General features: G+C 39.6%; 1 protein-coding gene across 1 annotated transcript; it reads left to right on the top strand.

Annotated features, from left to right (window-relative positions):
* Positions 1-7,513: 7,513 nt before the first annotated feature.
* On the top strand, positions 7,514-11,980 carry prph2b (peripherin 2b (retinal degeneration, slow)). Its single transcript, XM_084392040.1, has 3 exons — positions 7,514-8,449; positions 9,359-9,605; positions 10,739-11,980. Exons 1-3 carry the CDS (start codon positions 7,869-7,871, stop codon positions 10,937-10,939), a joined length of 1,029 nt encoding a protein of 342 aa, XP_084248166.1. The 5' UTR covers positions 7,514-7,868; the 3' UTR covers positions 10,940-11,980.
* The last annotated feature ends 1,560 nt before the right edge of the window (positions 11,981-13,540 follow it).

Raw genomic sequence — 13,540 nt, 5'->3', positions numbered from 1 at the left:
CTCCCTGGGTCAGGTGAGACACCTGTGGCTAAACCTGGCCGATAGGCCGAGTGAACCCCGTTTCCTCGACACCCCCATATCCCAGGCTGGCCTCTTCGGCGGAGCATTCGAGGACTTTGCCCAGCAGTTCTCGATTGCCCAGAGGCAGACTGAGGCTCTAAAACATGTCCTGCCCCGACGGCCCGCTGCTGCCTCCACCCAGTCATCGGCACAGGTGCCTCAGTCTGCTCGCCGCCGAGGGCGCCCTCCCGCACGGCCCCAGCAGCAGCCTTCACCTTCTACAGCCCCTACTTCATTGTACCCAAGAAATCCGGTGGGTTACGACCAGTCCTGGACCTGCGCGTCTTGAACCGCTCCCTTCACAGGATGCCGTTCAAGATACTCAAAATTCATTGCCATTGGCTTGTTTTATATACTCGAAGGTGATAGGCTTTCTAAGCGAAACCCCATTCGTCATCACTGACGTAACGTCTCCGTTCCCTACTCAGGGAACGAGGGTTACATACGTAACCGAGACGTTCCCTGAGCAGGGAACGGAGACGTTACGTCAGTGATTGACAAAATTGGGGGTTTTGCTTAGAAGCCCATCACCTTCGAGTTTTAGAAAACGAGCCAATGGCATGAGAATGCCTTGCGTCTGCGGAATTTGCATGCCGCGACTATAAAAGGAGGAGCTGGCAATCTCGCATTATGTTTCCTTGCTGAGGAGCCGAGACTGAACTCCAGGCTATTCCAGCGGTACAGCGGTTGTGGCAGAGGGACGTAACGTCTCCGTTCCCTACTCAGGGAACGAGGGTTACATACATAACCGAGACGTTCCCTTTCGTACGGTCACTACGAGTTACGTCATAGACTGACGAGATTGGGGGTCCCAGTATAATCACGCCACATCGGCTGTCTTCCAGTGCCCTGCGCAAGACTGAGCTCCCTGTCGTGAGACTAGCACGGACGAAAGGCTTAAGGCAAGAATACCAAGGTACATTGGGTAACATATCCCAGGAGGAACATGTAACACAATGCCTACCCATAGGGAGGACTTAAAATACACATATGACCCACGTACAGGATGCATATGGAAGACTCAGAGGTATCCAGCACACAGGGTGGAATGTTTCAACCTCGAGAGAGTGGGAGAACATGAGCTGGAAGGAGACTTACCATGGAAATACACGTGGGGGTCACCCAACGGGGGAACCATGCACATGGAACACCTACCCAATCACAAGTGCTGAGCAACCGGGCAGCACTCTGGTGACGGCATCATCAGTGTAGGAGCCATCATTCAGTATCTGAATACTCAAAATAGGGAGTAAAAAACAAACAAAAGAATTTCAAAGAGTTTGTAATGCCACTTGCATGCACAGAGCGGCGCTAACTTGTCAAAAATGGCTAGCGAGGATTTTTCTTGAAACAACAGTAGCAAAAACCACTCGTTCTGAATCGGCTTTATTCTACATCAACAGTAAAAATAATGTCTGTGTTTTTCTTCCGGATGTCAACTGTGGTGAAACAACAATGAAGAAAACTCACAGTGTCTCAGCTCCCTTAAATCGGAGACAAACACTCGGGTCACACAGCAGTCAGCAGGATGAGCAATGTCACTCTTCGTATCAAACAAATGAAGTTCAGCTGCGATCACGCTTGAAACTCGTGACAGCACAAGCTTGGTTCAGCTTCTCATCACACTTGAAACTTATGACAGCACAAGCTCGGTTCAGCTCCTCGTCAGCTCACCTCGACACTTGTCAACTGCTGTCCACGTAAAAGCAAATAAATCACAAAAAAAGTCTTTTTTCCCCATCTTTCACTCCAAGTTATTCAACTACACAGTAGCACACAGAACAACAGGCTGAGTAGGTGTCCGGTATGTTAATGCAACACATTAACAGTTATTCAGCTACACAATAGCTAGCATAAAGAACATATACCTGGGAGGCTGAATAGGCTAAATTAACATAAGCCAGCGAGTCCAACAAGCAAGTTACCAGTAAACGCTCCCGCGATCTCATTCCACATCACTGAATCCATTGAATTTTCTTCATCCTTGGTGTCGCTTCTGAACAACTCCGCCATAGAGCGCCCTCTCGCGGCTGTAGACGGTAATGTTTTCTCTTGGTTCATCTCAGTCTGAATTAATTTTGATATATAAGTCGCACCTGACTATAAGTCGCAGGACCAGCCAAACTATGAAAAAAAGTGCGACTTATAGTCCGGAAAATACGGTAAGTTACTTTATCGAACGAGCTTCTCGAACATGACACAACACTCACTTTTTTTCCTGTGCGACTTTTTTTTCACTTCTTCTCCCCTCACAGCACACACTGAACCCCGAAAACAAAATAAAAAATGATTAGACCTCATTAGACGGCAAAATAAAAGTCCGCCAAAATAATAATTATTTTTAGATAATATATACCCGTTACATTTCGTCCACAGAAACTCTCCTTCCATCCACGATAGCAAATTTAGACCCCTGAAGCCAGCACGGCGACCCTCCTTTCCGGCTTTCTCCACCAAAGGCCACAGCTAGTTCCGGGCTTCCTTCGTCCTCTGCGTCAGGTCCTCTGAGATCCTTATCTTCTTCAGTTTGAGCACTTCTGATCTTCTTGCATCAGCCCAGATACGATCACGGTGAGACCAAGAGAGAAATTGAACAATTATCTTGCGAGGGCGTGCATTGCCCAGTTTAGGGCCAAGCCTGTGCGCAACATCAATCGAAGACTTCAGAACATCTGCTAAGCCTGGTGACACCTGAAGAAAAATATCCATCTTCCTCCAGCATACCTGAAATCCTCAGATTCCATCGCCTCTTGTAGGCATCCAGCTCATCCACTTTATCCCATAAGCATTTGTTTTCTGCAGCCAGCATAGACAGCTGAGAGTCCATTATATCAGATCTAACAGCTGTATTCTCAGATTTTTTTATCAACAGCGTCAACCCTTGTTGTGAGATCGGAGATGAGGGTGGAATTGGATGCAACTCCCGCAACAACCATTTCTGCGATATTTTGGGTTAATTTTCCTACAGTGGAAGGAAGTGGAAAGAAGTGGAAAGGCGTCAGCCTTTTTTATTCAGTCAATGATTTTTTTTCTTGTACGTTAATGGCTTAAGGTAAAAGGCAGGTATGTTTTTTACATACCATAATTTTGAAATTTCAGAATTTGTAAAACATTTATTACATGAAAAATGCCAGGCTAGTTATGTGTTAATTTTTAAAAAATAATAATATTGGTTACACTTTCTATGAAGACCATGCTTACAATGAATTATAGCTCCATTTATACTTCTTTATAAGTATTACTATTTTATAAATATATTTAAAAAGACTAATTAAGTACCTATATACTGCATTATAAGAACAGTTATATACATTTATATTATTTTTATAATTACTTAAAAGTCATGCGTTTACTTTTTCAGTGCGCATGCTCATAATCCATTATACACTGATTTATAAGTATTAATTAGTCAGTCGTATGATTCCATGAATGTATTTATAAAGATGCAACCTGCATTACTATAATATTATTATATTATAGTTACAATGACTTTTTAGTTATTCAGATTTATTTCTGTCAAATAAATGAATATATTGTTATTGATAGCCGTGTTATATTCTTATAAATACTTATTGTGAGTGATGATAATACAGTTACGAACTGTATAAATGCATCATTGGTGGCATTAAGTAAAGTGAACACAAGTAAAGGATGCAATTTTCCTAAAGCAAATGTTAAGAAATCATGAAGAAAAATTTATCTTTTTAATTTTTGAAAAACACTGCAACATATTTTAAAGTATAATTTCAAACTGCTAAAAGCAATACCATGCATATGGCTGAAGGGACATTGATTTTAACAAATCAAAATTAGCAAACATTAGCCATTTAAAACATAATTGATAACTAATTGGTACAGCAAACAAGTATCTCTGGATATATTTTATATTTTATATATTTTTATATTATAAATCAGTGTATAATGGATTATGAGCATGCACGTTAAAAAAACGAAAATGCATGTCTTAATGAGTCTTTATAAATATATTTAAAGAATAGTAATACTTATAAATAAGTATAAATGGGGCTAAATTCATTATGAGCATGATCTTCATAGAAAGTGTTACCAAAAATGTTGGTCTCAATACTCTCTACTTGCGATTCATGAAACTAAGCATCATAAAACTTTTTGGAAAATGATTGGCCAAATAAAAAAACTAAATACAATCATTACAATACTCACAAAAGTACTTAATTTTATATTGCCAGCAAAATCATCACATTGTTGTCCACTCCTAATAAAGCAACAGTAGAATTTAATGGACTTTTTTTTTTTTTTTTGTGAGTCAAGTCATTGTAATTTTAATTCCGTCTATCAGCGGATATATTAGGGATCCGCTGATAGATGCCTGCTATTAAGCGCTCCCGTGTGTATCTGTGTAAGCGCTCGGTGAAGAGCGTCAAAGATGTCATTGTTGATCATTGTAGCCAATCACAGACATATGTTGAGCGTGTCAACACAATGGCCAATCAAAGGTGTTTAAGAATCCGTTCAATAGCGCCCAAAATGCTAAAGGGAAATGCTGGTATCATCACATTTTTAAACTTGTTAACGAAGTCGGTACTTTTTGACAACACTACCAAGAGCAATTCAATGTTACTATGAAAATTGCAAATAAATAAATAAAAACACAGCCATGTGTTACTCAATCTGGGTCGAATACTCCAACAAAGAATTGCAAAATTCACATTTTTTTTTAAATATTCAAAACAAGTAACATTTTGTAATGTCCATCTTGGAGCTGGTTGGTTCAAGGCTTTCAAGTCTTTATTGAACTTTTTTTTTCTTTAATCCCTATGAAAACAATGAATGGAGAAATATTTCCAGAACCAAGGCCACTGAAAAAGTTGTGCTCTATTCTCACAGCTTGCCAAAGTAGTAGTGTAGTAGTACAGCTGTAGTTCAGTAGTACACAACAGCTTTGAGCATGAACCTCTCATCTGCTGCAGTCATCACAACTATATACTACTCTGTCTGGAATCGAGAACAGATTAAAGCACAGTTCAATTTGAGAAAAAAACTAACATACAAGAGGTCATCACAAAAAGAAACACAGAATATTATGTTGAGCTCAGAATGCCCCACAATAACAACGGCCAACCAAGAGTTCCCTCCACACCTACAAATATGAACACTTGAGCCTCAATGTAACACGCTTCTCAATCTTCTCGTTTGCTGGGGTAGAAGCATTGCGTGCAAATCATCCAGTGCCTACGTGTCCTTCTAAATGGATCTGACAGTAAGTCACTCGAATCCTATCAGTCCCTGTAATCTTGTCACATGTGACCCACACACGCTAATTACAGGGGTGATGCCCCATTGGGCTGTCATATAGACATGGCTGCAAGGCAACTCTACAACTCAACCAATTAGCTCTTAGTCCGAAGACAGGTCAAGTGCTCTTGCAAGAGACTTGGGGTCAATCCACCAAAAGTCCTAATCTTCACCCATTGTCTCTGAGCCAGAATGTTTAGGTATTTGATTAGGCTTAACCAAAGTGGCAAAGGACTTAAAGTTCACAACTAATTATAAGAGCTTGTGATTGCTGCAAATAGGTTAAGTAGCAAACACAGAAAGTTGATTTGCTCTTCATGGTAACTGTCAAATGAGCTAATTGCTCTTTGACAAAGTACATTGGATTGACTTAGGGGCAAAATCTGTCTGGACGGGTTGTATGACTGGATCTCCCCATGATTTGTTGAGGATCAAAAATTAGCCAACTAGATAATGACATTAAAAACGTGGCTTCATCTCCTTTCATCATGTAAAAATCACCTCTGAAGGAAGAAGGAAAGCTGTCCATAACTTTGAAGTTGCTATGGGAGGATTGACCAAGGGACAATGATTGTTCAATTACATGTCTGGGTGATAATAATCTTAAGAGACCTGTCCAACTTCTTGTGGAGTTAGACAATAGGATAAACACATCGGTCACGTTTACCTGGCCTGTCTGGGGTCTATCATCATAGATGTGGTCCAATGGAGGCATCCGTCAGCGGGGAAGGTCTCTGTGTGTTACTGTCTTCCCGCGTGGCAAAGTAATTGTGATCAAATGCAATACATTTTCTCATATGTATTCTCTCGTTATTTCTCGTAAATGTGAGCGAATGTTTGACTATTCCTTTTAACTCTTTAATAGTCCGTTAGAATAAAATCATTAGAATAAAAAAATGTTTACAATTTATTATGTCAGGCAAATGTATCATGCCTATTTCATAATCAGTTCAAAGATAAACAATTCAATAACAATTCAATAACATTGAATGCTCTAGAATAAAGAGAAAAGATGCAAACCTAACATTAAAATACATGATGCTAAGAGCTTTGGTCACTCTTAGCATCATGGGCCAACTTTGAGTTACAAAAGGCCCAGAGCCTCCAGTTGTATTTCATTATATAGCTTTTCACATGGAAACATTGGCCAACAATGGTAATTTGCATTCAGTGTTTACACTCTTTGAGAACAGGAGTGTGTAACCCTCCCACCCTCCTTTGTGTGCATGTTATCTCTAAACTAAATAATACTAAACATGTATAATACTCGATGACAATTATTCACATTAAACCATATAGATTATTGTGTGAGTTTTGGTGATCTCAGCATGAGGGAGAAGGAGTGGGGGATGAGGGGAAGAAATGTAGATTAGGATGTTTCGGAGGTGAGACTTTCGTCTGGATAGTGCACACGGGTGAGTTCAAATGTTAATTTCCAGAAAGGTCCTTTGTCTTCTCGAGGAGTGGTTGTTCCTCAGCCAGTTCTTCCAGTTTCTCCAGTTTACAGATGGAAGCCAATTGCTGAGCTAAAGACATTTGTACATTTGGTTAGGTTACACTTAGCAGAAGTATCATGCACAGAAAAATGTGCCCCCAAAAAGTCTTGTCAATTCTTTTTATAAATTAAATATATATATATCAAAAAAAAAAAAAAAAACTACCGGTGCTTCACTCTACAAAGTTTGAACATTTCACAACTATGATGAAGACTCGGCAATATATTAACTTTTTGTAATGTTGTTTTTGCTTTCCATGTGATAGTGTAAATTTATGTTGTATAATGTACCCTGGGAAATAAAATTTTAGCAAGAGGTGACTTAAATAAGTAAATATATGTTATTGGCACAGGAGCTGGAAAATACAAACCACCCAGCGGTACATTTGAGCGTATTATCCTAACAAATCAGTGGTCTGAGTAGACATATAAGGTACAAACAAAAGACCTATCAGACAAGAATGCTTTGGTCTGAAGACTATCCAAAGATACCCCACAGCCCAGCAATACCAGCAGGTAAAAAAGGAAACTGATGCTAAAGTAACTAACCAATTACAGAGTAAGATAAAGGATTAGTCCTCGGCTCATCTGCAAATGGGATCAGTGCTGATTAGTGGGCTTTAGGATGACGTAGAGGAACTGGATTCTACAATCATACAGCTCCTCAGCCGGCCACCCCTTTTTGCAGGGAAGGGAACCATCAGCAAAAGCCACGTAGCCCCCCAAAGCAGGTCCATTTGGGTGGATTTATGATCAGTTCCAGAGGAAGAGGCCTCTGGTTGTCAACATTATGGACTCTCTTAAATTGTGGATGATCAGAATGGGTATGAAGAGGGGAATCCTTGCTACAGCACATTCTGCAGCCATACTTGATGACGGATTACTAAACTAAGCTTCTGGACAACAGCATTTCTATTTAAGGTCTTCAAGAATTTCAACAAGGAAAAGAAACACATCAAATCGTACAATAACAGGCAATCATACTGAAGAAGAATCCCTGTGAATATATCATTGTGACTCATTAGACACCAAAAACAAAATGGCTTTGATGCCTATGAAATTTGACTTGGCCAAACGGGTCAAGCTTGCCCAAGGACTGTGGATCCTGTACTGGCTCTCTGTCATGGCTGGAATCCTCATCTTCAGCATGGGGATCTTCTTCAAGATCGAGCTACGCAAGAGAAGCGAGATTATGGATAACAATGAGAGTCATTTCGTGCCCAACCTGCTCATTCTGGTGGGACTTGTGGCCTGTGGTGTCAACGCTTTTGGGGGCAAAGTGTGCCATGACTCCCTTGACACAGTCAAGTTCACCAAGTGGAAACATCTATTGAAGATCTACATGTGTGGATGCGTGGTTTTCTGCATCGCCCTCTTTGTCACGGCTCTGCTGTGTTTCTTGATGCAGATCTCTCTGCACTTCGCCCTGGCTGAAGGCCTGAAGAATGGAATGAAGTACTACAAAGACACAGACACGCCAGGACGATGCTTCATGAAGAGAACACTGGATATGACCCAGATTGAGTTCCGTTGTTGCGGAAACAACAACTACAAGGATTGGTTCGAGATCCAGTGGATTAGCAATCGCTACCTGGACTTCAGCAATGACGATGTTAAAGAGTGAGTACTGATATTTTTTCCTAAAAAGCAATAGGTATCAGTGGAAACGTAGATAAGAGATGGCGAGGGATCTAAGTGGAAGAGATTCTGGATGATTTTTATGCAACTTCTTGTGATGTACCTTTTTTTCAAATATTAAAAAATGTTAACAGTTACTATAGATGTAGATAAATTCAAAAGGTACAGGCATTAAACATATATGTCCAAGTATTAGGATAAAGTTATCAAGGCTTATGTTCAGTGGGATTTGGGGAAGTTGTATCTTGTTTAAGGCAGCTAAGCGGATAGAGATCAGCTGATGTATATATTATTCTCCTCTTCAGGAAGTGCAACCCAGAAGGTGCTCTATTGTGCAATAATGTATACAATAACCAAGATAAAAGATAACACAAAAGTTCTAACGGAGACCTCTCAAAGCAGACCCCCTGAAAACTGTAATGTTGAATGCAAGAGGAATCAAATTTAAGGGTTTGTTTTGAGAGATTCCGAAGTAGATAATTGGCTGGTGGGTTTTATAAAAAGGAAATGGGTAAAGGGGGCAAACGGATCCATGGATTAGATAATCTGTCAGGATCCTATTCCAAAGTCCTTTAAAGCTTACTCTCCACACCAATAATAACATTGTACAATCTATTACCTCCCATGGAGTCTGCCCCTAATGTTGGCCTCCAAAGGGGCTATCACCGTTTAGGTGATAAATGATCCCAAGGAGGTTCACAAATCTAATTTAAAAAGTGGTGTTGTTTTTATCATCAGATTGGAGTTCTCATCTTTGTCCAGTAATCTCAAAGTTAATGTAAAGATACAACTTTGTTGAGATATGTTTCTAAGCCTGTTACTCCTGAAATCTTAAATGCCACACCCAAGAATATGCCAGAGAGTTCTCAATCTTTTTTTGGAATTTCTTAGCCGTATCCAGAGCAACGTGGAAGGCAAATACTTGATGGAAAGCGTTCCCTTCAGCTGCTGCAACCCTGGCTCCCCTCGCCCCTGCATCCAACATCACCTGACCAACAACTCCGCTCACTACAGCTATGACCACCACACTGAGGACCTAAACATCTGGACCAGAGGTTGCCGTGAAGCCCTGGTGTCCTACTATGGAGGCACGATGAACAGTATTGGTGCTTTTGTGCTGCTGTTCATTATTTTGGAGGTGGGTATGGGAGATGAACTGGAACACAGCTAACTCGTGACCTTTGACTTAGTCTCTAATTACACTCTTGGTGGGTAAAGAGTGTGTTGCTAAATTCTAAAGAGAGCTGCTAGATTATAAGGTCAGTTGGTGCGTAAAGAGTAATATAAATAGGTCTGAAAGAATCAGATTAATTAACTGCTTAATTGATTTAATTAACACTTTGTGTTGATGACACGACAAGGTATAACTGATAAACATTTAACACGTGGGAAGTTGACAAATAACATGAATTTGGCATCTTCACATATTCATATTTTCCTCTTACAGAACTTGTCTACATTACTACTACAAAATACATTAAACTATACAGTAATGCATACACAATTGAGTAGATGGGAACAGCAAACCTTCAATATGAACTGTTAAGGACCCGCTATGCTACAAGTACACAAGTTCTTCGCCTAGTGGTTAAAAGAAATTCGAAATACATAATGGTATAATGTTAGCGGACATCCTGACCCCGCACACACTGCTGGGAGCAGCGTTTAGATGAATATGTAAATATGTGCTGTGTGCTTCAGCAGTTAAGAAAGAATCTGATCATAGCGATGTAGACATGTTTGCACAAGCTCTGAAATTCAGCTCTCCAAGTCAAGTCACATTACATTTATTTATAGCATTTCATACAATAGATTGCTTTAAATCAAGCAGCTTTAAAGTATTAAACACGGGGGAAAAAGTGTCCATTTACATAATCGCCAAGGACCACTGGTAGTAGTCTGAGCAAACTTGTCCAAAATGTTTGCTTTGGCAAGCTGTTTCGAACCCCCAAAAACTCCAAACGAACTTCGTTTTGGTCTGATTTGTTCTAAATGACTACACACCAGTTCATTCTTCAATTTTGCTTGAAGTACATAGGGACCTTTCGTGATTGCGTAATGTGACGTGACACCAAATATACAAAAATAATTAGTTCAAGAGGGTTAACCTTAGCTTGAACCGCTGTCCTAGAATCTTGGTACCAAACTGGATATTTCCTGGAAAAGTAGAGCTCAAGTGGATAAAAAAAAATCAGAAGCACACAACAATGATGCTGCTTTGAGCATGTGTGAAACTTTCTAGAGATTCATTAACCTGAAATTTTGTCGCAGGCTGTGGTGACTGTCGGTTTGCAGTACCTGACTACTTCACTGGAAACCCTGGCAGACCCAGAGAATCCTGAGAGCGAAAGCGAGGGATGGCTGCTGGAAAAGAGTGTAAAGGAGACACTTTCTAGCATCATGACGAAGATCAGGTCCCTGTGTAAAGGCAACCAGGTACAGGAGGAAGAGGCAGAAGCAGCTCCCACATAAAGCTGAGAGCCACGCCCCCTACTGCCCCATCATGTCCGTAGCCACTCCCACTTTTGGGAGAAGGAATGCATGAAAGGTTGATTAAAATGTTCTCTCTTAAAAATATAGGTGTATATGCATACAGATAAGATCAATACACCTACAATTTGACGAGATTCCAACTGAAATGTGAATGTACACACTACACTGTAAATACAAATGAAATATAAATTAACAAGTTTATTTTATAATATTTTAAATATATCTGTAAATGTCCTGATTTTATCATCTGACCATTTCTGATATTCCAACCAAACAAGCCTCACCGTCCACATTCGTTTGTAGAAGTATCAAGTTTGACCCTTATATTTCCAGTTTATTTATTGGTTGAGCGGATGTTTAACCCGACAGCCTCACACATGCAATAGCATATATTTCAACCTATAATATATTTTTCATCCTAAAGCCATTGTGTGCTATGAAATCAGAAATGACCTCTCTTGACGGGGTCACATGGCAGCTTTTATCCGGCAGCTGAGGAAAAAGCGTTCCGTCACCTCTCAGGATTTAAAGGGATGGAAACAGTGGCACACCTTGCTTTTTACACAACGCTGCCTTTAACAGGCCTTAGGTTGTCTGACAATCTTCAAAAGCATGTTGATGGTGATCTACTGGAGAGAACTCTGTAACAATGGGGAAACTCACGTTCGCCATTAATGTGTGTAGTTCTCGGGTTAAATATCTGCCTCACTAGTTGAAGAGATGTGAAAACAGGCTTTCTGCCTCAACTTGCACCATTTCAGAGCTCTGCTGAGCGTACAGCTATGGGACAGTTACAGAAGTTGTCAAGAGTACCAAATGTAAAAGATTCTAGTCGATTGTGTGTGATTTGTTAAGTCAGACCACCCAATCAGTTGTATTCTTTTTCATATCATTTCTGTGAATTTTTCATTTTCACATGTACCTTTCTGTACATTTGACCTTGACTTTGCAGTAATGTCAGTTTTTGTGGATCATGTAGGTAACTCCATTTGTGAGATAAAGACATTTAATGAGACTCGGCATTATTCTGTGGTATTTTTTTTTGCAAACTGCAGTATATACTACAGCTTGTTCCTAATGCACACCTACCTCTGAGCAGATGTGACTCTTTGCTTCTGTTTAACTTCAGGCTTTAAAATACTTAAAAGACTTAAATATGTGGGGTGAGGTAAGTGGCTGGTAGAGCTGGTCACAGGTAAGAGATGTTTGGACAGTTGAATCCCAGCGGGACACAGCTTTACCTGATTGGATAAAGAGAATGAAATGGATTTCTCAGAACAGCTGAACACCCATCCTCAGAATACCTTTAAGCAAAAAACATGGATGGGAATTTTTCTTCAACATCAATATTTTAGATTAAAATATAAATATGTATAAAGGAAAGTGTACACTTTAAAATGGTTTCTGATTAAGTATTGTATGTCACACTACTGAGACTGCTTTTCAATTACCCCTTTACATATATTATTTAAAAAAATAGACCTGTAGTCAGTTGACAGGCTAAAAAGTAATTATAATTAACAAAAGCACCAAAACGGCATACATTAACTTGAAAATGCATCTCTTCACCTCTTAGCTGCCTTACTTTCACTGTTGATGTGGTCCACAATGAAACAGTTCAATTAACACTGCTCTAGAATAGATATATTGGTGAATGTTACGAAACATATCAAGAACGTGCCATAATCAATATCCCAATCAAAAGGCATAATTTAATTTTGTGGTAACACTTTAGTATGGGGAACACATATTCACTATTAACTACGCCGTTTGCCTCACTAAACGCCTAATTACTGCTTATTAATAGTTAGTAATGTAGTTAAGTTTAGGTACTGGGTATAGGATTCAGGGATGTAGAACATGGTCATGCAGAAAAAGGCATTAATATGTGTTCTGTAAGTACTAATAGACAGCTAGAAAATATACTAGTAATACGCATGCTTAAGCAACTAGTTAATAGTGAGAATTGGACCTTAAAATAAAGTCTTACCAATTTAATTGTATTTATAATGAGTAGCCTACCTGTTCTTGCACTAGCTTGGGCTATTTATTTTTTGCACTGAGATACAAATACTCAATACAAATCAATCCATCCATCCAGAAGTAATGGGCTTAATTGTCATTAAAAAAGTATTAAAGTTCATCATATTAATTTAATACCAATGAAGTTAATAACAATTTCATATTTAAGCTAAGTAAAATGGAGATTAAGAAGGGTTACAATTCTAACTTTGCATACAGGTATGCGCTAAACAGAATATCTGTCATCTGGTACTTTCTCCGGGCCTGAAGTCCATAAACAGTGAAGGCTGGATAAAAGCCGTTAATCAGCTTTCTGGAGCAGCTTACCTTCTCAGGTGAAGCTCCGGCCATGACACACAAACGCAACTGTCATTATATTACAAGTAGGCAGAAAAGAAAAGTTATTATTGGGTAAGTTAAGGATTTAGGCTTTAGAGCTGCATATGAAATTTACCTTCGGCTGCTGCTTAATTGCGTTTTATTTTCGTTCACGTTGTGTAGTCAGGGAGGTTCATGTGCTATCGGAAATGTCCTACTTACCACTTTAAGTCGTGATTA

This window comes from Rutilus rutilus (assembly GCF_951802725.1).
Source record: "Rutilus rutilus genome assembly, chromosome: 20".
Lineage (NCBI taxonomy): Eukaryota > Metazoa > Chordata > Actinopteri > Cypriniformes > Leuciscidae > Rutilus > Rutilus rutilus.
Note: the sequence above shows the minus strand (reverse complement) of the source record. Positions and strands in the feature narration are given on the sequence as shown.

What these genes read in the sequence shown, in the direction of transcription:
- prph2b (XM_084392040.1), top strand. Translation starts at nt 7,869, where the DNA reads ATGGCTTTGATGCCTATGAAATTTGACTTGGCCAAACGGGTCAAGCTT. An exon ending in AGCAATGACGATGTTAAAGA is followed by an intron (nt 8,450 to 9,358) that starts GTGAGTACTGAT and finishes GGAATTTCTTAG; the next exon opens with CCGTATCCAGAGCAACGTGG. An exon ending in TGCTGTTCATTATTTTGGAG is followed by an intron (nt 9,606 to 10,738) that starts GTGGGTATGGGA and finishes ATTTTGTCGCAG; the next exon opens with GCTGTGGTGACTGTCGGTTT.